Raw genomic sequence first — 27,390 nt, forward strand, 5'->3', positions numbered from 1 at the left:
CATTAACTGGCATTCATGGCTAGCCCTGGCGGCAGTTGGAGTTTCTCTGGTTGGGGTTTGATTTCCTAACCCAATAAAAACACATCCTCTGTGTTGCCGCGACAATGTGGTCATAAAAAGTGTCCATGACTTGTTCATTTGCATACATGGAATGCCCTGCTATCAGCTAAGCAGCACTCCTGCAGCAAGCAATCCCTGAGATCTAGAAATGAGAGCTGAATAGCACTTGTCCGGCCTCATTCTCTAGCATCCTTTTATGAGACCAGTGAATTTGAAGTTGTGAGTCAGTCTCTGTGCCTCAAGAGCTCGATTGCCACAAGATGGCGTTCTTCAGATCAATGTCAATGCCGCAGCAGGAGAAGAGAACCCCTGGAAAATAAAAGCTTGGCCTTTGTTCACTTTACAGTCTAGCGGCAGCAAGTTAAATTATTTCACTTTCTGTGTTACGGTTGGCAAAGGTCGCTTCAGTGGCTGGCTTGCTGGTTCCCTCAAGTGAAACATTCCGAAAGGCATTCCTGCAAAATGTGCTCCCCATTGATTGTGGTTTAGAAAATGCATGAAGGTAAGTGCTTAGCTCTGCCCTGAGTACAGAAATGGAAGTGGACTAGGCTGTTATCAAAGTAGTGCTGGGAAAGTTTGCGCGGAGCCTTCTTTGTTTTTGTTTCAATTAAGCATTTTGAGGAGGAGAATTCTAGGGAGGAAAACATTTCCAAAACCTTCGTGATTCAACTTAAGACATGAAAGAAAACGTAAGAGACTTTCTAATTTTTAGCTAAGTTTTTTGAACTTAATAAAGTTTTGGCCAACAGTACGGAAAAATCCAGGTGATGGGGAATTTTTTATTCAGAGAATCTTGGAGATTTCCTCCAATTATAAAAAAATCAGTGCACTGGAAAAATAATGAAACTTGACATTTATGTGTAGAACACTAGGGGACTTCAGTCAAAGAGCGCTCTGCTAACATACGCTGAAAATGACAGGTAATTTTGATGTTCTTAGTGGACTGGAACTTTGGTTTGCTTCTTGGTCAAAATGTTAATGGAATGGCTAGGACAATATTTGTTTGCAACCTTTACTCTTCTCTTGCAACTGTAAATAGATGTTGGTAAACATACAATTAAAGTCGCTTGCACAAGCAGTGAAATATTTGACTGCGTATTAAGCCCGTGTTGGATAAGACTAACTTTAAAATGTTCATTATTTGTCTCTCGCAGACAGAACGCTGTTGCAGGTGAAATTAGGTCAAACATTCCCATTTTCAAAGACTCAAGTTGGGATGTAGTCTCTAAAGTCTAGGCCTTCTCAAAGGGTCTCGAGCGCGTAATTTAGCAGCTACTTTTGGTTACTTTTCTGTCTCTCCAGTTCCACCCTTCTTTATTAAGTCTGCATTTGAAAAAAATGTGTGGCTGTGTCAATTATCTAGCTTAGAACCGTATTTTAATACACCTGGTACTACAGTATATTTTGCTTTTAAATATCTGATGTACATACCTCTGGTTTAAACGTGGCTACTTGATTATGATACTATGCAACCGCCGAAAGAGACTAATGAAACCGGTCTGCAATATTTTGCACAAGATTATTTATAACGTGTTTCGAGAAATGCTGAGTGAATTGTTAAAGACCCACATGCAATCACGATGAACTGTATTTTAGACCATTATAAGAATCTCTGTGTTAAGCAAAGATAACTACATTCCAGATAAAATAATTGTTATCTTTTCCTTAAACTTCCTCGCATAGGTTCCAATTCTTAGAACAAAAATCAAAATAAAGCGGAGTGCAATCCCGAAAAGCCCTTTTAGGAAGTTCCGTTCTGCACCAATCAGAATCGGCTCTGCATATTTGATAAAATATTTTCCTTGTTGTTCCCTTCCCCCATTCAGTACCCAGATGAATAAATCAAGGCGACCCCAACAGTAGTTAAAGCGCCCTCTGGTTACAAATTGTTTACTGATGGTATTCGTCATAGGACAATATATAAAAAAACAAGTTTGCTTCTTACAATAACTGTTTATTATTTCACATGGTTTGGGGATAGCGTGTTTTAGAGGAAATCTAAAAAGAAGCTCAGTGTTTACTTTGCCTTAGCTATTCATGAGCACTGCTCTATTTCGTGTGCTAGTGGTACCACTTCCTCTACCAAGAGGAGGTATTTCATAATATTTTGTCACACCCTTTTCATTTAATGGTCTAAAATTGCAACTTGAGGGCAATATCTATGTAGCTATCTATCAAGGGGCGTCCACCACGAAAAGGAATATTTATACTTTACAGCAAAACTGTATTTAAAGAAAAGGGAGTCCCAAAACATGAACAGCTATATAGCCTGGAATGTGTAACGTTACTATCTAGTCTAATTCTACATGGACAGATCTGTACCGCACTAAGGGCTCTGTAGGTGTAAGATAGCATTTAGAAGGCAGCGTTCTTGCGACTGTTGGTGACTAGGTCAATCCTTTAGAAATAGTTCTGGTGTCATTTGTTATACTGGATAGTAATCGTAGAGAGCTATTCTTCGGAAAGGGCTCATCAGAGTAATATGCACAACAGAGTACTAATCAAAATTAGCAAAACTGCGCGCAAAATATAAAATACATTCCGAAGACTGAAGGCCTTCAGACAGATGGGATACAATTTAAATTGCGACCTAAATTTCAAAAGGGATAACCTGCTAAAGCATCCCAATGTTCCTTTTGTCCTTTATAGCGTGAAGCCATTTCTAGTAAAGATAAAAAATAGCGAGTTAGTCATTTATCACCTTTCCCGGCATACCCACGGTTTCTAACCCTCCGGATTGAAAGCCGCCTACTTTGGATCAAATCCAGAAAGAAAAGTAAATCTGGCACACATACACGGGCCTGACAACTGACAGTTCTCATATTAAATAAGTATTCACTGACTGCATTAGTTTGTTGAGATTTATATAATGTAATCTACTTCTATATGCTCATATAAGCAGCTTACACACAAGCTCATGAGAAACTTCAGGCGGATTTCCGTTTTAGCATATAGCAATTTGCCCACGTCAGAAACAAAAGCATATTGTAATTATCATACAAAATATCATCAGCTGATTAACTATGTTGCCCGTTTTGATTTGTGTAGGAAATAAAAAAGAGATGAATCAGTATTTTGATTGGTGTATTTTAAAATTTCGAACCAGAGATGGCGTGGGGGTGAGCTGTCGTTTTGCATTTATTTCTTTCAGTTTTTAATTTTTAATTCAACTAATCAAAGAATTTAACGGCTCTATTAATATACCCATTCCACTTTTCTGCAATTAATAACATATTATTTTGATCGTTTTGTCTCCGTATGCCATTAATTTAGAACCTCCACTAAATAACACTTTTACTTGCTTTGATGCTTATCAAACTGCACTTGTTTGTTTTTATGTAACCTCCAGATGATTTTGCTATAAGCAGAATTTTAAAAAAATATTTATCGCGCCCTGGAATTCACACTATTATTTGAAATTTCTTTAAAGTCGGGGTTAATCTTCAAGAGCCACTTTGTTAAGTGTTTAAAATGTAGTAGCTACACACGTTGCATGCCAAATTAGTTCAGTTTATTCAAAATTGACCATTATCTTTTATAGTTAAGAATCAAGTGAACATTATTAGTTTTACTTCACTGGGTTTGATGATGTTAGTTACTATTTGCCTAGGCCTTGTTAGCGATTAAAGAAAGCACAGATAATACACAGCCGAGTTGAGTTCATGATCTAAGCTAAGTGCTTTGACCATCAAAGCAACTCTGTTCATTACTATAAACAAAACAATACAGTGCATATATTTCTGTTTCCTGTTGCAAGTTATACTTGATTGAATAACTATCCTTTGCGTTAAGGTATTCAGTCTTACTAATGCTGAAAACCAATCTCTCTGTAGCAGATCTTTTGCTACAAAGGCTAAAAGAAAGAGTTGGTTTAAAGCATGTTTTCCCTCTTTGATTAGTCTGTGTCCTGTATTTCTGCTCCCCGGTTTCTTCGCTTTAGCATTTGCAAAGCAATTCTTTGTACAATTTTTATAATAATTTTATTTAGTCTGACAAGGATTTGGCATACTTTTCCTATTATCCTGTTTTATTTGAAAGATAATTATAATATTAAAAGATAGCTGGTTACTTTAAAAAAACTAAAAAAAAACATTTGGAAGGATTTCAAGCGTTATCCTTCTATTAATATGGTTTTGAGATTTGCAATCCATTTCTATTTAATTTGACAAATACAAAACAAACATGCCGCAAGAGCAGACTTCCCCGGTGTAAATGTTATTCCCGATTTCCGTACAGAAATATATTTTGAACGTCGAACTTAGGGTCACATTTGATCGTATTTAGATCCGCATTTATAACGTTAAGCCTATTGATAATAACCTTCCTGTATACTAGCCAATAAACTGGTTCCTTATATGGTATTAATTTTGTTAGCAGTGATATGGCCCTCATAGGAATCTGATAAGGGTTTGTCTATCACACATTAACACATTGTGGAGTAAGTCAAGTTTGGGAAATAGACACAGCATTACAGGAGGAAAGGGTAAGAAATAGAGGGTTCCCATAGGCTGCTTGATATCCCCAGATTACTGCATTCGACCATTACGTCCTACTTGGCAGTCGTCTGTAAGCAATAGTATAATGCTCATTAGATAACATTTGAAAAATAAGCAGCGTTTCCATAAAGATTTTATGGGCGCTGCAAAGTTGTAACAGCCTCTACCAGCTCGCAGCGTTTCCAGCTGACAGGGAAGGAACCTTGGGAGGGCCCCTTCAGTTTAATTTGCCCAGGGAAACTAACATGTGCGTCCCGCTGTTTTCTGTGCGTTTCAGAATAACTTGTCCAGGGGAATGTCAAAATGTGAGGAGGAATTTCCTCGTTGCAGGCGAACGCTAAAATATTAAACCACGTGAGGCTGCACAGATCAATAGATCGAGGGGAAATGGACAGAGTGCAATTGACACTGTTATTCTTGTAACGTTCTCCTGGAGCCTTTGAACGCCAAGGGTATGCGCTGCAGGAGTGTATGGCTGAGCGCCTGCCCGGCACAGTCAAAGCGTGGTCAGAAAGGAAGCCAAGTGACCGCTTTAACTGTTTCCTTGGCACTCCTATTGGTCACGGCTGGCTTTATGCAAGAGCCGGATGCCAGAATGAGGCGAGCACGGAGATTTAATGAGCAATATTTATTTTCCAAGCGGCTATTTGTACTCATCTGGGAGCCGAGACAGCCGAGACAGCCGATCCTTTGCTTCTAGGATCTGGCTGGATCCGCTTGGCGCTTTCAACCCATGTGCTGCGCGAGAATTTGTCACCGGATGCTTTCAAAGGATCCTGAAAAACCCCACGCAGCCACAGACCGGGCGCAAAAGCGGGTCGTTTCTCCTAGCCAGCTGCATGATTTTAGAATAGCATAAATGGAGAGGTGATGGAAGTGACCCATCAACCGGCTCTTTCATTACAATGTCTGTCTAAGGCGCTGTCTGCGTGTCTGTCTGCTTTCTGCTTCCCGGCTCCGCTACAATTACATATTGACTGGACAGCGCGGGTTCATATAGCCGGGTCATTTTTCTGAGTGTCTTTCTGATGAAATGGTCGGTACATTTTAAAAGATTCACAGTGAATGGTCCAAATGAGAAACTGTAATATCTAATTACCAGCGTACAAACACTTGGATCAATAAGGCGGGCAGGAATCCATTTTAACCGGTTACAGTTGGATTCTTTCTGTGACTGCTGTCTTTCCATTTGGTATGTTAACTAAATGGAGAGGGGGGAGAGGGATTCCAAGGTGAACTGCAGTATTAGAAGATGCAATCCCAGTATCATTCCTCCCACAATCGCATGCATTAGTTATTCATTGATTCTTTTTAGCCAACCACTGTTTCTCGCCAGGAAATTTCAGACTAGTTTACACTGATTCACCTTTGGTAGTGATGCTATTCTGGAAATAGCTATTTAAAAAAAAAGGATTAGAAAAGCTAGAATCCTTTATACCCTCAAGTGGTGCGTGATAAATAATAACACTTTTTTAAAAAGTGGGCCAACAAATAAAAAGTCACAGACCCTAGCCGTAGAAACAGGGGATTCCTGACTTTATTGATATCATCATAAACACATGCTGTGCAAATGAAGCAAACACGCCTGATTTCCGGAAAGCTCAACAGTAGGAAAATAAATGATCATAAAAGGTCCATTTATATATCGCTTCGTTTTAGGTAATCATAGATTTCAGACTGCTCTGCCACTTTGTAGCCGTGAATGTGATAGTAGAGGACTATAAGGTATGCTAACACTAAAATAAGGTAGGGAACTGTTTACTTTCGAGTGTGCAATTCTGTCTCCGCACACACTTATAGCATTCCCTGCCTCTCCCTATAGCTAGGGAGGTGGGTAGCTAGAGGGGTGCGTATGGCTGGAAGTAGATATTGCACATTAATATACATCTATATTCTAAATACAGAGGTCGACCTCAGAGCAGCTCTGTGCATACGAAACCAAACTGGGAGGGGTTGCTGGCCGGGCTTGGGTTTCCATTGGCTGCAAGCATTCGCCGTGGCGCGGGGGTATCTCTAATCATATTCAGCATGTTTTGCACAAGAAATGTCAGCCAGAAAGGGCTATCGGCTGCCTTCGCCCAATTATTCCACAACAATGTCATGCTCCGAGAGCCCGGCTGCAAACTCTTTTTTGGTAGACTCCTTGATCAGCTCGGGCAGAGGGGAAGGAGGCGGAGGCGGAGGCGGAGGAGGCGGCGGCTACTATCCCAACAGTAGTGTCTTCTTGCCACAGGCGTCCGACTTGTCCTATGGGCTGCAAAGCTGCGGGCTCTTCCCAGTTTTGAGCAAACGCAATGAAGGTGCCGCGCCAAGCATGGTCCCCTCTTCGCATCCCTACGTGTCAGGGATGGAGGTCTGGCTAGAGCCCCCCAGGTCCTGTCGCCTGGAAGAGCCTGAAAGCCAGCAGGCCACCTCCTGCTCCTTTGCTCAAACCATTAAAGAGGAGACCTCTTACTGCCTCTATGACTCAGACAAATGTGCTAAGGGGGCAGCGGCCACCGAGCTGTCTCCTTTCCCGAGGCTAAGCGCTGAGGTCTGTCCCATGAGCAACGCTAGTGGGGTTCCTGTCCCGGGCTACTTCCGCTTGTCTCAAGCCTATGGCACTTCCAAGAGCTACGCAGCTGGGCCAGCGGCTGCGCCCCAGTTCCCACCGCAGCCCCAAGGTCGCTTTGAGGCGGCTCCAGCGTTGCCGCCAGTTCCGACAGACGCGGGGAGGAAGGAGACCGAGGAGGCTTCCCCCAACACCTTGGCGTGCGTCTCCCAGAGGGAGGAAGACGCCCAAGCTTCGTCTTCGACCGCAGAAGAGCTCTCCCCAGCTCCGTCAGACAGCAGCAAGCCCTCTCCTGAGAAAGACCCCATAGGTAAGCAAAGCAAAGGCAGCCCGGGCTGAGAACCGTCCCGCAAATGGCAAGGAGCGCTCGTGCAGCCTCCAGCGCTGGCAGGAAGCGCTGCCGCTCACCCTGACCTCCTGAACTGTGTAATATTTGGGCGTGGGGATGTAGTAAAAATTAATGTCCAGCCTATAGTTTAAATGCGAAAGCCTCCGCTCTGGGCCAAGCTAAACCTGCATGCGGTTGAGACGTATAGAGAAACCAAGAGATCAATCTTCCCCGTTGATGTGAGGGGTGCCTAAGAGATAACAGAGATGTTTGTAAAGCATCCAAAATAAGCAAGCGGCAGTGCCAATAAATAAACCTATTAACGGGGTAAGTTCTGTTTTACGATGCAGAATGCTTTTCAAAATAACTGACGCGTTGAAATGGGCTTTCTATGAACTGCTATCAAATGAGCCTGATGAATGCTCCACGAATATTCCTCAGTGTCTCCAGCAGATAACAGGGCTGTTATTATTTATTAGGGCGATCCCGTATGCAAAAATAAAACCCTCGTGGGAGATATTGCCAGACTTTTAAGTTGCTGATCATTTTACAATTGATTTTTTTTAAAGATATAATCAAGTTCCTCTATTATAAACAACCAAAAAAGGGAGGAGGGGAACAAAACCCATCGCCCACCCTAGTAACAAATCAATACCGAAATAATAGCAGCGAACACCTACCACGGACTTTAGTTCCTTTTTCAAACTAGGCAGAAGCTTTCTAGTTAGACGGACAACAAGGAGAAGGAGCTCCTTTTGTCTTCCAGCTGCAAAACTCGCTGATAAAGTTTAAATCCGCGGTTTTTTGCCGAAGCAGTTTGGGGAAAAAAATCAAGAATAGACTAAACTGTACTACAGAGGTTGGGCGGGGGAAGCCATTTCAAATGCCACTTCCATTAAATTAACCGACCACTGATGCATCTCTATCACTGTAGGAGCCAACTTTTTTTTTTCATTAGGAAAATACAAACACAGAGCTTCCTTTTTAATGATCTCCCTGGGCTTTTTGGAGTCTAGATTTTTTTTAAAGCAACCCCCGCTACCCACAAGGAAACCCTCACTTAGACCTGTGAGCAGAGGGGCGACTTGAGGAATCCCTTTGCCTCGTGTCATCTGGTAACGTCCCTTTTTTACTTTCTTAAAACTAGGCAATTCAAAAGGAGAAAATGCAGCAAACTGGCTAACCGCAAAAAGTGGCAGAAAGAAACGATGCCCCTATACCAAGCACCAAACTCTCGAGCTGGAAAAGGAGTTTCTATTCAATATGTACCTGACTCGTGAGCGTCGCCTAGAGATCAGCCGAACAGTCCACCTAACAGACAGACAAGTTAAAATCTGGTTTCAGAACCGCAGAATGAAACTGAAGAAAATGAACCGAGAGAATAGAATCCGGGAGCTCACAGCCAACTTTAATTTTTCTTGATAAACCTATAAACACATTTTTATGGTTTAAAGAGCCAGTATCATTTTCCTAGGCTTTAGTAATCTGCACCTGTATGGATTAAGGATTTTTATACATTCGCAGTATGTCCATAACTTCTTTATAGCTATTTCTGGGAGGGGGAGCCACAATGATGCATAAAATTCCATATGTGTGCCGCCCTTGTTCCATTACCATTGCCTTGAAGTTATTTGTTTCCTTAACCTTGAAACAGAGACATAGTATTTCCAGAGCTGCAAATATATGTGTGTGGTTTTGTTCCTCTCCAAAAAGTAAGCAACCCCGGTAAAAGGCGCATTGCAATTTTAAATGATAATAGAAAGATGTGGACTGTGCAGCTTAATAATGAATGATTGAAACCTTGCCATAGTTCTATTTAGTGGGAGTTCAACTTTTTTACCCCCCAAATGGCAGGAGTTCCAATAATTAAATGCAGGCATGTTTTTTAAAAAGGGCTTCAGGGGAACTGGTGTTCGGCTCCGGTTTTCTTTTTCTTTTCCTTTCACAGAGCATTTCATATCAGAAGCTTTAAAATTGGCCAGGAAAATGAGACCTCTTCTCTTTAAGAATATAAAAGATCGCGTGTTGATTATGGACTAAATTATTACACTTACCTCTGAATTCCACCCACTCTTTCTGGTTGTAGATATTGACCATAATGTAATTTTGCTTAAATATGTGGAATTAGTGGATTTTTGTCTCGGAATGACGTTACCGCTGGTAACGCATGACAAGCACACAATTCCCCCCCTGTCTTGAGAGACAAAATAGTCCCCTTTACTAGCTAAGTTCATAGAGAAGTCTCCATACTGAACAGCAGAAGGACTTGCTGAGCCAGAGAGCGAGGGAGCGTATGTCCGCCTATCCCTTTATACTGTGAAATTACATGCATTAAAAAGGTCAAACGTGTAGGTGCAAAAAAAGAAGGGGAGAAATATAAATACAGATATGTATAAATGTCTATTATTATAAAAAATGGCGATACTGGTTTAAGCAAATGCATTCTATCATTATTATAAATGTTAGTTCTAGCTCTATCTAGTACTTACCTTAAATCGGAATAAATTAATATTGTAATGCTGCTGTGCGTGAAAAGACGATGTTTATGTTCTCCTAGAAGAATAAAAGACGTGGAATGAATCCTTTTAATTTTACCTCTTTTTGTGGCTGTTTATCCTCAGGTTCTACTTTATGTCTTCAAGAACTTTTACAACAGGAATAGTTGCCTAAACACCCTGCAATTACTTTAGGAATCTATTTAAATATTACCTAGACGGTCGTAATTTGTCTGGGCCATATAGCAATGGTGCAGTAAGGTTTGTCGGCTTTTGTTCAGTTTTATGACTTGCTAGTATATCTGGATTGTTGCTGTCTTGGACGAGTGGTTTCAGTTGAGTGAGGAGCTGCATAGACAGAGGAAGCAAATTACTATTTCTTGAGAGTAGTGTATTGATTTAAAAAAATATTACACCTTGAAATATGCTGACGTCTTTGACGAAAGGACGGGGAGAAATCTAGCTATAGCAGATGGCTCAGGAGAAAATCATAAAGGTGAGCACATGTAAATGAGGGTATTGAGGTCTGGTTCTTATGAAACAGGTTCTAGTATCAGTAGCTTCTGCTTTGCTACCTGCTTGCATGTTGCCAGCTTATTTGATACGTGTTTTCTCTTGCATCGCTGCATGTTTAAGCATTACAGAGGTTTGCACTAGGGGAAAACAAAATATAGGGTCCGAAGAAGGGCTGCAGCTAATTCTTTCTTTCGGCGGAGGAGGGGGGGGGGGGAGGCGGGAGGTTGGAGGGAGGAAATGGACTCAACCCAAGCTTATGGCGAGTCTTTAGTTTTTTATGATGTACCATTACCGCGCACGGCTTTTCTTCACTTTTCCATGTGCATGGAGAATTAAAAGGAAAACTCATAAGCGATACCCCCTTTAAAAGCTGGAACCCATGGCTTGGAGTCGGTGACCGGTCGCTGGTTGATGGGCGAACGAGGGGCGCTGAAATGTTTTGGTCACATTTCTGGTTTTTTATGTTTATAGCGGGACCCTTGCGTAAGGACCACGGCTCTGGGGAGCGCGATAATTAGAGCGCTGAGAACTGGTCAGTGGTTTAGGTAGTTTCATGTTGTTGGGGCTCCACCTTTCTCTCTGCAGCACGAAACTGCCTTGATTACTTCAGTTAAAATCGTCCCCGGGGCTAACAGTGCGAGTTGGCGCGCTCCCGAAGAAATCTTACAGCCGGAGCTCCCCGTAGGCGTCAAGTCCCAATGCCATTGTTCCCTATCTGCAACGAAGGCTTCATTCCCTCCCCACCTAAACACGGCCTACACGGGCGAAAAGCTTGGGGAGCGCTTCCAAGGTTAGCTAGCTCCGGAGTAAGCCTGCTTGCTTCTGGGATTCTTGAAATACACCCTCTAGTCTCCATTCAAGGTCAGGTGCGCTTTGCATCCTGCTCAGCATCCTTCTGGGGTTTGGGCTGGATTGTTTTGATGCCTGACAAAGTTGAATTGCGTGGCAATAGTCATACACTCGGTCACCCCGAGCAGGGCCGGATGAAGACATGCTGAGGTCCTAAACGATGTCAAGTTTAAGAGGCCTTACCAACAAATATGTATTATTGAAATAGAAAGGGCAATGAAAATTGAAATAATAACGTGATATTTGCATAGATACGGTACATAGGCGAGGATGTTATTAAAAATGAGTGATTTTTTTAAAAAATGTTGTATTTAGAGGGCCCTCATAATGCCAGGGCCTAAATTGTAGTTTACTTGGTTTGTGCATAAATCCGGCACTGACAGAGTTGGCACACACATGGGTAGCGATGGCAGCAAGAGCACAGACGGAGTCTCATTTTTGGGAGGATCTTTTAGGGTCATTAAGTCACTTTATTATTTTCTTCCCCACTCCCTGTTGTATGTTTCCGAGTCCCTCCCAGCCTAAAATGTAATCCTGCTCCTCCCTGTGTCCACAAAGGTTGGGGAACGGGTAGCCAGAAGCGATTTAAAATCGGCTAAGCCCCATTTCCCTGCAGCTCGCAAGGCCTCGGTTACGATCATTATTACAGTGTGGCCAGGCGCCGCCAGTCCTTTGAGGCTGGATGAGCAACAGCGACCTCACTGGGCCTTGTGCAGGGGCTCCCGGCTGCCGTATGCGTGCCCAGAGCAGACAGACATAGCCCGCAGCCCTTGTTGAGAGCCTAGCCCTGGCAGGGCAATTGAGCCTCAACGTAAACGAGCGAGGTTTCTGCTGGCTGCGAGGGCTTGGGAAGCATTTGAACATGAAATATCCTTTTTTGATCATTCGTCTTTAAACTTCCCAGGACTCAAATAGGCTACGGCGAATAAAAAATGTTTGGAGACCGGATTTCCACGAATTAGTTAGATGTGTTATAGTTAGTCTCCTATGAAGGAACGCATTTAGGAAGACTGTCATACCTTTAAATTGCAGACACATGACTCCGAGTGCACATGTCTGTACGTACACTGTATGTATGACCGGAATATCTATCTATATATCTATCTATTTACAGTGCACTTTCATCGGTTTGCTTCTACTTTATTTAAAATTGTTAATGGATAATACTACTTTCATATTCACGTATTCCAATTTCTATATCAATTTCCATTTCACATTTTCTGAATCTGGTTACTTTCAATGGCAATCAGTTATTTAAGAGGCTATTCCCATTCAATAAAGTCCGAAAATTCCTAAAGACTACATATCCAAATTCCAAAATCCCATATATAGTCTTTATAGCGTATTTGTAAATAAATTGCATTTACTCTTAGCCTTCAGTTAAAAATTGCTCTATCCTTTCTATAACACTGGGTTTAAAATCTTAGCTAAATTTCAGCTTTACTGCTCCGATTATACAGGCATGGGGGATAGAACCATTTTTAAATTGCTACAGATAAAAATGCTTCTTTTCTAAATATCCCTAGATACCATGTCAATTTTATATTAATTTTTCCTGGCGTTGATTATTTACGTAATTACACTTCCTATTGTTTAAATTATTAGTGAAGCAAACTATATTAAATTAATAATTTCAACAGTTAAATTATCGGTATTTGTAATTTATTACGGAAGAACGCTCTATAAAAGGGAAAAAAGGAAGGAGAACATACTTGAGTGTGTTAATCAGAAATCTGCGTGATATAGCGTTATTTGTTTATTATTATTTTAACTCTGGGTGTCTTTGCATCTTCTCATACTCCTTTAATCCTGCAAAGAACATTTTTAGGACTACATATGGGTGTTTAAGACTTAGCCGTATTCTTTTAAATTCTCGCTATCTATGTATGTGTGAGTAACCAAAACTGAAACAGTCTGCAGTTTCAGAACCCAAAGTCTAACACAACAAACACACAGGACTCCTGGAGTTGAGATTATTTTTCTTAATGGAAAAAGGAAGTTCTGCCATCACATTTCACCCCAGTTGACTCAATAATAAATACACATGACGTGGAGTTCCGTCCTTCGGTAGTAGACATACACTTGTTTTTCTATTGCGGGTATGTCAGTGCAAGTTTGACCAAAAAAACCAAAAACCAACCCCCAAACCTCTATAATAAGTACATAGAACTTTATTTGCATTACAAAATTGTTGGAAAATAGAGGACAGCCGTTCGCCTGGTCTGCTTTTTATGGCGTTTTTAAAAAGTTGTTCTGATTGTAATGTACTAATAATAGTTTCATGTGGATCTTGTGATTTGAAATCAGGATTAAAGCTGTTGCTAAAATTACATCTCTGGAAGATTTCTGATGAAATTATTGGAAAAGCTTGAAGAGAACATGGAGAGCGCGAGAGAGTCCGACTAGCGATATAAAACTAATGAGAAACATATTTTTGCATGCAGAATATTCACACATGAATTTAATTATTACGCAGTTGCTCTTCCGTTTGCTGGTCTCTATGCTGAACAATTTTTTTTTCCAAAAGCAGTTTACAGAAATGTTTCTCCCTCCCACTGGCCAGTTTTCCTTACAACAACCGGCGATAAGCAGCACACAACATACGCCGGAGACAATAATTAAACCCATTGCCATAGTCTCATTTTTTTCCAGCCTTTAGTTTAATTCATAACACTGGACTTGATCTGGGCGCCGAATCACTTTTTTTTTTTGTATAGGACTGTAACCCTCCGCTTAGTTTGGATGCTGTAGTGAAAGCACAGAAGTCAAAGAACGTGCCAGCAAATAACTCGCTCTGCACATAAATTTGATTAATCAGAATGTGATACAACGTGATGCCAGTGCCCTTTTTTACTGTACAACTGAGAAGCAGGGTGCCTTTCGGCGATGCAGAAGAGAGTGCTTTTCCCCCTGCTGTTTTGGTGCATATTTAAGAATTAATCGTCTTGATAAACACTCCTTCCCCCCTCCCCTCTCGTGTTCTGGTTTAGATCCGTTCGGGATATAATATTAGCTACATCTCAGGAAGGCAGGTCTAAAAACACTTCTGTGCAAACAGACGTAAACGTGGAAATAGATTCAAACAACTCAAATTGAATCAAACAATTTGGTCGAGAAATCAATCCCGGGATCTGTTCTGTGAAGGTCGGTTTTACTTCACTCGCTTGAATTATGCTTCTCCTGTGATAATTTGTGTGTGTGTGTGTGTGTGTGCGCGCGTGTGTGTGTGTCTGAGGCGGGTTAATACAATGTCATTGACAATGTTCCGGGCGTGCATATTCGTTCTCATTCCCTTTTTACACCTTCAATGAAAAGACAGCCTCGAAACCCGGTAAATCAGGAACACGGTATCCCGAGCATGATTCACATGCTACGACTAATTCTTCTGCATCTGGTTAAATGAATTTTAGGAGATTCCTGTTGTGTGTTTGAGTCTGGTGCCTTCGGGATTTCGAAGTGGAGTTTGTTGTCTTTCCACGTGAAAAGCAGCTGTGGTTCAGAAAACGTCCAGTTCCAAGGCTAGCCGGTGACTCTAAAAATGAAAAATTTAAATATCGATTTAAAATATTTCTATATTTTTCCCCCGGTCTGGGTGGGAAGGAACTCTTCTCCAGATCAGTTTCGGTAACAGACTATGATGAATTTGCCTCTTCCTTGCCAGCTCCAGTTAGCTCTGAACTAAACGGAACAGTATTATTTACAGTTAGTTCCCAAACTAAACACAATAGGATAATTTAACCTTTCCAAGCACTCGTAAATTTTTACGGCTGTGAAACACAGCGATGCAAATGAATATGCTCATAGTTGCTGACTTAATAACGTGCCCGTGGCTCCTGAAACAATAACTCCTTATGAAATACAATAAATATAGATTTAAATACAGTATACCGCAACTGCTATTTTGCTTTTTTATTACTTCAATTATTGTATAATTTTATGTGAAGGTCTCCGATCGCAAGGTTTTTGCTGGAAACACGAACCACTGATGGGATGATTAATTATGATATAAAATAGTCCGCTTAAAAAGGGTAATAATACAAAATCTGATCTTTTAATCTCAGTTGGCCACAATTAAAACAAACTTTATCGTATAACTCAACTATCCCTTTGCATAAAAACATATGGCTTTGCTATAAAAATTATGACTGGAAAACACTGACCCATTAATAGCCTGCGGAGTGATTTATACTTTATTGTTCTGCTCCCCTGCCATGTGACTCCGGCGACCAATGGGCTGACAGGCAGCCTTCAACTTATTAGGTGACTGTACTTCTTGCAAGGACCAAGTTGTTACATGAAATCTGCAGTTTCATAATTTCAGCAGGTCCCGCTCGGGGGTGGGTGTATTTGAATGGCAATGTCGACTTCAGGGACGCTCAGCAATTATTATGTGGACTCGTTCATAATTCACGAGAGTGACGACCTGGTGCAGTCCAGATATGCCTCTGCTCCGCTGGCACCGCCAACCAGACAGCCCGCCCTGGGCGAGCACCCTGAATTCACCCCGTGCAGTTTTCAGTCGAAAACGCCCGTCTTTAGCACCTCCTGGAACCCCGTGCACCCTCCGAGCGCCAACAACGTGCCCACTGTGTACCATCCCTATGTGCATCACCAGGCACCAATGGCAGCGCCTGACGGCAGGTACATGCGGTCGTGGCTGGAGCCTGTGCCGGGCTCATTGTCTTTCCCGGGGTTACCTTCCAGCAGGCATTACGGCATTAAACCTGAACCGCTGCCGGCCAGAAGGGGGGACTGCCCCACGTTTGACACTCACACCTTGTCTCTGTCTGATTACGCCTGCGGGTCTCCTCCGGCCGACAGGGATAAGCCGGCCAGCGAAGGTGCCTTCTCTGAGCACAATGGAGAGAATGAGGCGAGCGGAGAAAAGCCACAGATTGATCCAAGTAAGTGCAACTGGGAGGGGGACGGACTGCCGGGCTCCCCGCAAGCCGGGGGCTCAGTCTGGCCGGTTGGTCGATGTCAGTGCTCGGCGGGGAGGGAGAGCTGGCAGGGGACCGTGCGTGTGTGAACCCTGCGCCTGGGAGTCAACCCGCCTCGCCCGGCCAGACGGGGTTTCCTTGGGCGCGCACTTTTGGGAGCCCCCGATTGCGCCTGGGCTCTGCTGTCACGAGTCTGCTGCCAAAAGCAGCGCAGGGTGGTTCCTGTACGAGTGAGCAGCAGACACCTTCTACCCTGTCCCGCTCCCACGCTTTGGGCTCCCACGGAACAATCGGCTCCGCGGTAGCGCTCAAAATAAGGCGCATGCAAATCAGGCGCCTAAGCAATCCGGGCTTTAATTGAGCCAGCTGGGCAGTGACTCGCCCTCTCCTGGAAGCCTCCGGGTGGGGACACGGGAGAAGGTCAGGATTAAAACCTGAACCGTTTGGCCCGGTGACAGTGTAAGCCCACTCGTCCTGCTCGGGCTGCGCGGAGGAGGGACGGGCTATTTTAAAATCCCAATCTATACACAATATCGAGGCGAGAGGAGGCGGGGGCAGGGCTATTGCCGCGTGCGGTTCTCTGTGACCTCTCCATGTGTCTGTATTTTGATGCCATTGTGCCTAGCCATCCTGGATGTCTGCTGAAATGAAAGGAATGTCGTAAACCCTCATATCAGGCTACCTTCGCTCCCGGAGCCAGGGCACCAAACTCTGGTGGCGCGACGTGGCTTCCTCCCTCCCCTGAACTTCTCCTTCTCTTTCCTCGTAGATAATCCAGCTGCGAACTGGCTGCACGCAAGATCCACTCGGAAAAAGCGGTGTCCGTACACCAAGCACCAAACGCTGGAACTGGAAAAGGAGTTTTTGTTCAATATGTATCTCACTAGGGACCGTAGATATGAAGTGGCGCGACTGCTTAATTTAACGGAGAGACAAGTGAAAATCTGGTTTCAGAACAGGAGGATGAAAATGAAGAAAATCAACAAGGACCGAGCAAAGGATGAATAATGAGGACACACAGGTTACTCTTTTTTTTAAAAAAAAAATCCTCCCTTTCTCCCTCCTCCAACCCCCATCACACAGTGCGGCTGTGCCCAGGCCTCATTTTGTTGTCCTGGCGAATTCTGATCGTTTATGTACCTTGTAACAGTAGCAACGAGAAGTCGGTCTGTTACAGTGCTACTGAGGCGGTACCGTAATACTGTTAATTTTGTAATAGGAAAGAAAAAGGGGGCATTAGGCGAAAGGCTGTTTGGGGGCTTGTATAAATCTACCTGTTCCTTCACTTTCAAAGAAACAAAAACAAAACAAAAAAACTACCTTTTCGTAATGCACAACTATTTACGGACTGTAGAGTTTAGACTATGTAGCTAATTTTATTTGCCCTTTGCGCGGCAGAGAGAGGTCTGCTGTAATACTTGAAGACTGTGTTTTATTGTGGTAATTATGTTTGTGACTCAACTTATGTGCTTGGGTGCTGTACCAGATGTGATTGTGTAAGCTAGAATTCAATTGGAACTCAGGTTGTTTATTATAAAAGTTGCATAGAGTATAGCTCTGTAGTGTAATAAGTCTTTTTCTGTATAACTAGACAGTTAACCTTTGATTGTAATACATATCTACCTATCCCATATATATATATATATTATATATATAATATATAATATATATATACACATACACAGACACTTATCAAACAAAAGTAATACAAATCTGCAGGTTAGCTAATTATTATGGATCTCAAAAACTCAAACTATTACGAAGCAGGTCATGTTAATATGAAAAGGTGATATATATAGTACTGTCTTTGTCAGCTGTATAGATAATCTATATACTAAGGTAAAAGTAAATAATCAAACTAGCTTAAATATTGTTTTTGCACCAGTAAGCAGTTATCAGATTTTCGGAGCTATACGTATATGTGAAAAGGGTAACTACCTATGGTTTACGTTTTAATTTTAATCAAATAATTTGAAGCTTATTGTAATGAAGTTTAATTTTATTGATAATAAATTATACACTATAAAAAGCTACGTTTGGTTAGTGTAGATTTGTATCGAGTATAAAAATCTGGGAAGTTATGTTTATGCAGAACATACACTGTATATTTTGCAATAGTTACCTCATGGCCTACTGACCAAATTGTTGTGTTGAAATGATATTTAACTTTTTGCCAAATAAAATATATTGATTCTTTTATATTTTGTGATGTTTGAAGATTATTAAGAAGGCGCTCATCTTTATAACCCAATATACCAACTGCATGAATAGACAACTGTCGTGCGAATAGGTATTTCTTTGATGCAGGTTACATGTGCAGATATATGAGTGCAAAACCTGTATAATAATATGTACTAACTCGCTTTGTTCAACCTAGAGAGCACATAAAACACCCGGATACAATAATATAATCCAATCCTTTTAAGATATTATGAGGTGCATGCTTTGGAGTTAGGGCATTTTAATAATTTGTTTTAAAAAGAACAAGACGGAAATGGTCAAGACTAGTTAGAGGGACAACAATGTAAATAGATTAAATATCTTTATTTGAGCTTGCACAGTAAATTACCTCACTATAAATTGGACGTAGATAAAATGGCTGCAAAAGGTTTGAGAAAGGCTTGCTTTGCCAATTTATTAATTTTAAATCCCCTTCCATATATAATGTAACATACAAAATATGTCATGTAAGAAGTTTTGCCATCAGTTATTTTTCTTGCCCTTTATTTGCATCTGCACATATACCTCGGACGTGAGTTATGACACGTAAAATCAGCACACTGCATTTTACTCTCTCACAGGGTAAAAGTTTGCAGACAAGAATTGTGAATGATCATTTATGAAGTTAACTTTGCTCGTTGTTTTAGTCCAACTGAGGTGTGCCTCTCCACGGGCTAGTTCAGAACAACGAAGTGCCTTAAAGAAGGCGGAATGAATTTATATTTCGGGTGAAAGTTATTCCCTCCTCCCTCCCCAGATGAACAACAAAACCAAATAGCCAGGATCGTGAGCCAGCTAAAGGTATCCCTGTTTTAGGCCGACATCTTACCGCTCCGCGAAGGAATCCCCCCAAATACGATCCAGAACACGCGTCTGCTCAAGAGACGAGCAAACCATATTTGTAAATATGTAGAACAAACGCTGGGAGAGTGTATTTAAGGCAAAAAGTCGCCAGAACATGGATAGTCACAAGTCTTGGCAGAAGATGTTGCTAGGAAAATTCAGAGCCATACAGTGCAATAAAAGAAAATGACTGCTGTAACCGTTTATGGGGTGTAAAACGCTGCAGGGTTAAAGACAAAATTTAAGGAGTTCCAAGAAGCTTGCAGATGTGCAAAACGGCGGAAGGGAAATCCTTCAACCTCAATTCTTCTTCTTTTTTAAAGAACTCGATGGTAAGTTTTGATGTGTTATAATTAGTAAAAGGGAAATAGTTCTGGTGCACACATATACACACAGAAATAAAAGACCCTAATTGATCCCTGTTCTAGTGTTTTGGGATGTTGGGACGCCCTCTGTTGTTGCAGACAGAGGAAACTTCAAAGAATCAGCATTACGAGTGTGTAATAAATGACGGGTCTGCAAACTGTCTGGAATTCGGCTCTTAATGAGTTTACAACTGTCCAGCCACAATTAAGATTTTCTACAAAAGCCTTTTCATTTGTTTTGTCTGGCTGCTTTAGATAAAGCGGGTGTGCGGAAATAGCTACCTTTTATTAGCCTTCCTCTTCTTAAATCCGAGCTCGAAGGCGAACGTTTATCTTTAATGTCTTTGCGACTGGAAGAGTTTGTATAATTGCTTCTCCTTTGCTGCGCCTAGCGAGTATTGAAGTCTTCGTTGTCGGAGGCGTAAACTGTTAGCAAACTGAAATGCTCCTGTATCAGTTATTATTTGCAATGTCCCAAATAGAACAGCAGATGGCAGTATGATTCCATGAAAACATTTACAAACCCGCCATGAAGCAGGCTGCAAGATGACTTGAAAGCTCCTAAAATGTCGACTTTATAGGAGAATAACTGGATTTGAAACAACTGATCTGATGTTATCCAAGGTCAACAGTTCTTACTCTGGACTTTTTATGAATGAGGCATCATTGAAAAATGATATAGTTAGTATTAGACTTGCTAATGCAGTAATTGAGAAGGTAAAGTTTCAAAGTCTCCGATTGTATCAGATTATTCATTTTTGATTATCAAAGCATTTCTAAAGAGTTAACCGATGACGCCGTGGTACACTATTCAATTTCCTTTTCACGTTTCATTTTTTCCCTACAAGTATTGGATACTTTATCATTAACCCATAATGTGCAAGCAAAGTATTCTGATTTCATTCTGGGCTCATGAGGACGTTAATATTTTGGAGAAGTGGGTCTTTGAAGGGCATTAACCTCCTGAGTCTAATGTCATTTCAAGTTCTGGGGAGGGCGGTGGTGTTTTTCATAAGTCCATAATGAAAAAGTCCATAATGTGAATTCACAAGATGTGGGCTTTGTACGAGAAACGAACAAAGAATCAACTCATTGCCGAATGGAATTAATCTCACTGAACATAGGACATAACCGCGTGCACTAAAGATACGACAAGGTTGCAAATTTTAATTTGAAAATTATTTACCGGCAACTGGAATTTTTTCAGCATCTGCCTCTGATACAGAGGAAACAGTGCTTGGGTTCTTAGCAATTACAGCGCTGTGGGACCCGTTTAATTATATTCTCCACATGAGAACAGTCTGATGCGCTGAAGGCTTAAGATGCCTCTACAAATTCATTCTTAGCGTCTCCGTGCCTCTTATTTCTATGCCTTGGCTTCATTGTAAAAAATATTTATCCGTTTTAGTTTTGTCGGCTGCCTTGTTTCTCGCCCACTGCTTTAAGGGCGCAGTTCAGCAGAATTACTTTATTTTTTTCCCTCGAATCACTCGACAAAATGAGAGGAAAACTCCCCGAAAGAAAAATTAAAAAGGGCCCCCATAAAATAGGGTAAAAATATTAGCGTTGTATCCTTCATTTTAACGAAACACAAGAAAAAGAACAGCGCCTTAGTAGACGCCTCACTTCAGTATTTTTAAACGTTTTGTCGTTTCTTTAAATTAAAGACAATTTCTTGAAACCATTTTTCAGAATCAGCAAGGGATGTGAGGGTTATATCATTTTTTCTCCGCATCGTTTTTAGTATAAAAAAATAACGGAAATCGAATCATTATTTTCTCGGGTTTCTAGTAAAGGAATTCACATCGGATGTCAGCGCACGTTCTTATTTTAAAATGGTGATTTGATTACTTAATTCGTGCTTCTGTATTTCAAGTATAGTCATTTGGCACGGTCTGTTCCACTGTCATGTTGGATATTTAGAAACAACAAAGTAGTGCCCGAGGTCCCAGTTACATCAAAATATTGCCTAACACGCAAGCAATAACTATGCAGCGCTCCCAGGTCGCTCCTGCGAATCTTTTTGTCAGCACCTTTCCCATTCTGGGCACAGCGAGCATAGTACACAGTCCAGCTTTTTAATAGTGCAAAAAAAGGGGGGGGCGACCTAAGGTCTCTTTAACACATAGAAGCATATTGTGATAGCCGAACGCTTGCATTTTACTTGTCCATTATTTTTGTCTTTTTGTCTTGTAATAATTCATTACATTGGAAAGTTGCAATTTGAGAAATATACTAACACCTTACCCCGTGCTGTATAGAGTGCAGCAGACTGACATGTTTCAAAGTCTATGTCAGAGGTAGTATTTGAAGGAGGCTTTTGTCGAATAGGTGCGGGGAAAAAATTCTTTCCTGGGACTCCAGGAATTTCCTGGAAAAACACTTTCCTGGGACTCCTGGTCCCTTACTCAGTGCGAAATTCGTCTGAAATATTAATATTGTTTACAAGATGTAACATTAGAAAGATGAAAGGACAATAATCAAAGGTGGCTTTTAATATCCTGATTATTTAAAAATACCTTTTAAGAAGCAAGACACACTTAAACGTGCTCTTTAAGACTCGTCTATAAAATCCTGTCTTGCATTATCAATACCCAAGTCTAGACATTGGTTATGTTTACTGTTTCTTTCTTCTTGCATCTTGGTATGTTGTCACCAGAGGAGCAATTTATTGGTGTAATGCAGTCTAATTCAGCCTCTTTGATCTTCGGAGTAGTCTTCTTGGTTGCTTTGCATTCGTTTAATTTCTTGGGCCTTTATTTCTTCTCAGGAAGCGTTTCTGTTGAGATTGTGATTCTTGTGGGGGTTTTTTTGTAACTAACTGTAACACTGAGTAATATTTATGAAATAAGGAAGCTGTTTGCTCTGATGCTGGCTTTAGGTTGCGAATAATACACGTTTGTACATATGTAGCTGCTGGCAAACAGCTAAACGTAGTCACAACATTTGCATGCTACTAAACACAAATACCTACATGTCTTCGCTGTAGTCAATTTCACTTGTTTCTCTCCGACCCCATATGGAATCGTTGCAATATTCGCACGGGAGCAGCCCTCAAGAGTTCTTTCCTTCTCCCCCCTCCCCCCAGGCTTTCAAAACCTGAACTCTAGGGTCCGTGCGAAATATCGCCAAGAACAATTTTAACTAGTGAGAAGTTCTTTGTACACAGGGCATTAAACTCTATAATTTAAAGGAGAATTTCCGGGGCAATTCCATTGTGCCTCTTCCAGTTTATGATGTGCAATATAGCAGGGCAGTAAAAGCTGTCTTTACCAGGACTCCCTGTCTGAGAGAAGGAAACCCATTTTATGATCCGTTTAAAGGAAGGGTACGGTGCAGCATCCTCAATGGAAAGTCTTCTTATTGTTGGAAAGTGGAGTGTGTAGAAAATGAGGAACGTTACCCGTGACTTAAATGTAATGTTGCTGTCTCCTTCGGATAGTAAGGTATGTACATTGAAGGTAAAGAAGGCGTTAAACAGTGACCTACGATCTGAAGCCCTACATGTCTGATTCCAGGACTTACCAGTTTTTAAAAGGTGTTCAGACGAGAGGTGTCCTCTTGGTTTCAAGGGAAGGGGGAAAGAGGAATTATTTTGCTATTAGACGGAGGGAATCCGTCAGGAATGCAATCGCGACATTACAGATTTAGCAACCGAGTATTATTTATAAAAAGCGTGGGCGACATATTAATTCACCTTTGAAATCGGAAGATATGGACTAAGGTCCCCACGCAAGGTTCGGTAATGTATGCATGTCATCAATATCACTAGCAATATTCTTTCAGAATTGTTAGCCATCGCTCGCTCCCACCTCTGAGAGACACTGGTTTGCAAAAGAGTTAAAAGCGTACTCTGTTGCAGCCCCATCCTGATTCATCTAGCCGAAAGCGATTAGCGGAATGTAATATATCAATATCTCAGTAAATCTGTTAGCAAATTAGGGAACGTAATATATACTTGTTTCACTACGGCAGAAAAATACAACATGCGTGAGTAACAGAATTATTTTAACTTCTGTGTGTGTATGTGAAACAAGAGAGAGACACATGGTTTCAGTTTACTGCGGACACAGGATATTTTCCCCCAAACACTAAATATTGATCAGTTGAGCATTGTAACTTTGATTAAATTGGGGTTGGGGGGAGAGAAGCGCCTACGAATATTATGAAGTAGTCAGATGCTATTCGATCGCGACTTGGACTTAAAAAAACAGAAAGAAAAAAAAACAAAAAATAACGGAGACAGGAAGAAATATGTGCCTAGCCATACCTAGCTTTTCTAAAGCAATACAGCTCTGGAATAGGGAGATCTGCATCGCACAACATACGGCTTAAGTTTAATCACAGAACCAAATAAATCTCTGTTTATTTACTTACTCTACTTTATAGGGATCTTATAAAATATCATCTACCATGTGGCTCCCTTAACCAAAAGCCCTCTTGTCTTTAATTTGTTAGACATATATTTGATCCTCTTCCCCTTCCATTATAGGACATTGTGAGACACCCTGATCTATACCACCTGTGATGCAGGAGGAGATTGGAGGATGGGGTCATATGACTGGTCACGTGCTGGAGGCAGCTCAGTCCAAAAGAAAATGGGGTTTGGTGTAAATCTGGGGGTGTAATGTTATCATATATCACGCTACCTCGTAAAACCGACACGGAAGCCTACCGGACAACAAATCACAGGTCAAAATTATGAGTTCTTCGTATTATGTGAACGCTCTTTTTAGCAAATATACGACGGGGGCTTCTCTTTTCCAAAATGCAGAGCCTACTTCTTGCTCCTTTGCAACCAACTCTCAGAGAAGCGGCTATGGACCAGGGGCTAGTGCTTTCACCTCCTCCATGCCTGGCTTGTACAATGTGAACAGTACCATATATCAAAACCCGTTCTCTTCCGGATACAGCCTGGGCTCAGATGCCTACAACCTGCATTGTTCCTCTTTTGATCAGAACATTCCCGTCCTCTGCAATGATCTAACCAAACCCAGCTGTGAGAAAGCGGAGGAAAGCAACCTGCACAGCCAGGCTGAGGCTAATTTCCGGATATACCCCTGGATGAGGTCTTCAGGTATGGGGAACGGAGAGGGCAAAGCGATGGCAGCCAGGCAAATGTGTAGCCGAAATTACTGTCAGCACAGCCTTTATGGTTTTAATTATAGCAGAGGCGCCATTGCGTAGAAAGCCCGTGGCATTGTATGTAAATGAGTATCATAAAACTTTTTATTGCTCAATTAATGGGTTCTAGCCTCGTAAATTTATTTAAGTCAATTTGCTGTGGAATTTTAGTATTAAGTTTATTTGTTCGGTTTGCTAGAGAAATATCGAGAGCTGGCTCTGTACTCGGTGAGCCCCCACGGGTCAGTGTTCCCCGCCCCCACCCCAACAAACGGCACAAACAATCATATTTACTGGGAAAGGCAGAGGAAAGAAGGGCTCTGAGGAGGGGAGAAAAGACAATTTCAGAGGGGGCAGGGGTGTTCTAGCTCCTTGTGAAATGTGGCATGTGTCTTGCCTGGGGATCAGGTTTTGTATACAAGTACAAGGGGGGGAAAAAAGATCTAGCAAATGTGAGGCTCTGCCCTTGCATCTATTGCTAGGATGTGGATCTCGTCTGAGGGGGGGAAAAACGCCTGGAATAAATAAATACATGCAAATATTCCAGACCCTGCTTTATTTCCCTTTGTGAACCACGAAAGTCTCCATGGAGGACGCTGTTGAAACGTAGCCGAGTGTAACGTTCATCCTTTAGAAGGCAACATTTTTTTGATCTTACACCGAAGTGGAGAGAAAAGGTTTATTCCAGATAAGTTAATTTGCCATGTTTGAGCCGGGCAGGCTGTCCGAGAGAAATGCCTTTGTTGGGAGGGGGGAGGGAATAAAGGAAGAGGATTTACTCCAGTTGCTTGATGACTGTTTGTAAATACCAACTTTCCATTTAACTGATTAGCGTCATGTTTCTGGCTAACTTCTGCGCCTGTTTGCCTGCTTTCAGGTCCAGATAGGAAGCGGGGTCGCCAGACGTACACTCGCTACCAGACACTGGAGCTGGAGAAGGAATTCCACTTCAACCGCTATCTGACTCGCCGGCGGAGAATAGAGATCGCCCATGCTCTGTGCCTCACGGAGAGGCAGATCAAAATCTGGTTCCAAAACCGGAGGATGAAATGGAAGAAAGAGCATAAAGAAGAGAGCGCCAGCACCCCAGCGACCAACGAGAACACGTCAGCAGCAGCGTCTGTGGAGAAAGTGGAGGAAGAGGAGGAAGAAGACGAGTAAAAGCCCCCATTTGATGAAGCAATCTCTAGTATTATGTATGCACGTGACAGTTGTAAAAGCTCTCTTGAAAAAAAGACTCACTGTTTTATTTTCAGTATTCGGTTCCCCTTAATGAACATCTTGTAACCGAGCATTTTAGAACATGAAAAGGTCCCCTCCCTTGACTTGTCTTCCAGTCCCCACCTTCCCAGAGCTCCCCTATTTCCTGCCTTACCGAATTATAATCTCGCATAAAGTCATCCTGGTCATCTTATTTTCGTTTGCCCAAACCTAGGCTGTTTTGTTTGAGAACATTTGCTAGAGAGAACTACTCCTTGCACATGCAGGAAAAAAAATCACTTCCAGCGTAACTACCTGACTTAATTAGTCCCAATCAGTTGTGCAGGGGAAAGTGCATTAGGATCACGTAAAAAAACTACCTAACTTAGAATAAATAGTTCTGCACTTCCTGTTTGCTTTTATTTAAATAGGTCAAAACAAACAGACAGCATTAAACAGCAAGTGGAAAAAAAAAACCCTGCAAAAAATAATGAAACAGAAACCACTACATCCTGCAATTATTTGTACTACCTATCTTCCAGACTACCTATTTCTTGTTCCGCCTACCTATCTTCTACGCTATACTGTATTTTATTAATCAAAAGAAAATAACATACTAATGTGAATTGTAGAATGCTTTTAGTAACGTAAGTGTAGTCCTTTAAAAAGTACGCATCAATAGCTTTGGTATATAATTTGGTACCGAAAATGCTAAATATATTTAAATTGAAAAATAATATATTTATTCCAAAGCAATTATAAATGAAAACCATATGCTGCAGTATATCTTTCTTCTCAGTCCTTTACTATTCCGAGTGGAGAAGAAAACACATGCTAATATTGTACAAAGCGCTTTAATAGCTTCTGTTGGCTTCTACCTTTTGAAGTACACTGTTACAGGCCGGTTTGTTTTCTAAGCTCATCCTACTTAAAATAGCGGAAACTGTTTCTTTAAAAACTGAATTAAGACGACTATGTTAGCGCCTCTCAAAAATCTTTTTGTCCTGATTTCGGAATGTGTTAATATGTAATACCGTGATTTTTCCTACAATAGCAAATACTGTATATTTAAACGATTTTTTTGTCATTGATATTGTCTTGAAATCATTTGTAAGATCACGTCATAAACTGAGAAGTCTGTAATTAAATTGGTATCTTGGTAGCATGATGTCTTGTTAAGATTTCTGTATAAATCCTTCATGGAGGTTTGGCTAAAGTTTATTCATAAATTGTACGTTACAATGTGTTTCGATGTGTTCATTGTGAACATTTGAATATACCGTGTAAGTATTGGCAGTGGAGGACAAAAATGTATGTTCACTCTCTTTGGAAGTGATACCGTGTTCAAATATCTCCCACAATAAATGTGTTTTATGTTACACAGAAAATAAATATGCTTGTTG

The 27,390-nt window shown here is 41.4% G+C and overlaps 4 protein-coding genes across 7 annotated transcripts in view; all 4 read left to right on the forward strand.

The window, feature by feature from the left end:
- HOXA3 (homeobox A3) overlaps nt 1-27,390 on the forward strand; it is an 85,586-nt gene that overhangs the window by 14,248 nt on the left and 43,948 nt on the right. The window contains exon 1 of one of the 3 annotated variants that reach the window (XM_089776650.1): nt 426-562. The exons of the other annotated variants lie outside the window; for them this stretch is intronic. The gene's annotated coding sequence lies outside the window, so the exon portion shown is untranslated. Of the gene's footprint in view, nt 1-425; nt 563-27,390 lie in introns of those variants that run through there. 3 annotated transcript variants of the gene reach the window in all.
- HOXA7 (homeobox A7) lies at nt 424-27,379 on the forward strand. Of its 2 annotated transcripts, none has more exons than XM_075922171.2 (3): nt 424-562; nt 24,156-24,740; nt 25,665-27,379. In XM_075922171.2, the coding sequence occupies exons 2-3, from the start codon at nt 24,365-24,367 to the stop codon at nt 25,946-25,948; spliced, it is 660 nt and encodes a 219-aa protein (XP_075778286.1). In that variant the 5' UTR covers nt 424-562; nt 24,156-24,364; the 3' UTR covers nt 25,949-27,379. The 2 variants fall into 2 exon arrangements, with proteins under 2 accessions (XP_075778286.1, XP_089632779.1); XM_089776653.1 differs by lacking the exon at nt 424-562 and adding an exon at nt 22,899-23,109.
- Nucleotides 4,186-10,029, forward strand: HOXA10 (homeobox A10). The gene is made up of 2 exons (XM_025179107.3): nt 4,186-7,417; nt 8,583-10,029. The coding sequence occupies exons 1-2, from the start codon at nt 6,601-6,603 to the stop codon at nt 8,855-8,857; spliced, it is 1,092 nt and encodes a 363-aa protein (XP_025034892.1). The 5' UTR covers nt 4,186-6,600; the 3' UTR covers nt 8,858-10,029.
- HOXA9 (homeobox A9) lies at nt 10,677-17,927 on the forward strand. The gene is made up of 2 exons (XM_025179086.3): nt 10,677-16,199; nt 17,005-17,927. The coding sequence occupies exons 1-2, from the start codon at nt 15,647-15,649 to the stop codon at nt 17,241-17,243; spliced, it is 792 nt and encodes a 263-aa protein (XP_025034871.2). The 5' UTR covers nt 10,677-15,646; the 3' UTR covers nt 17,244-17,927.

Source organism: Pelodiscus sinensis, chromosome 2 (assembly GCF_052426305.1).
Source record: "Pelodiscus sinensis isolate ZL-2025 chromosome 2, ASM5242630v1, whole genome shotgun sequence".
Taxonomy (NCBI): Eukaryota; Metazoa; Chordata; order Testudines; family Trionychidae; genus Pelodiscus; species Pelodiscus sinensis.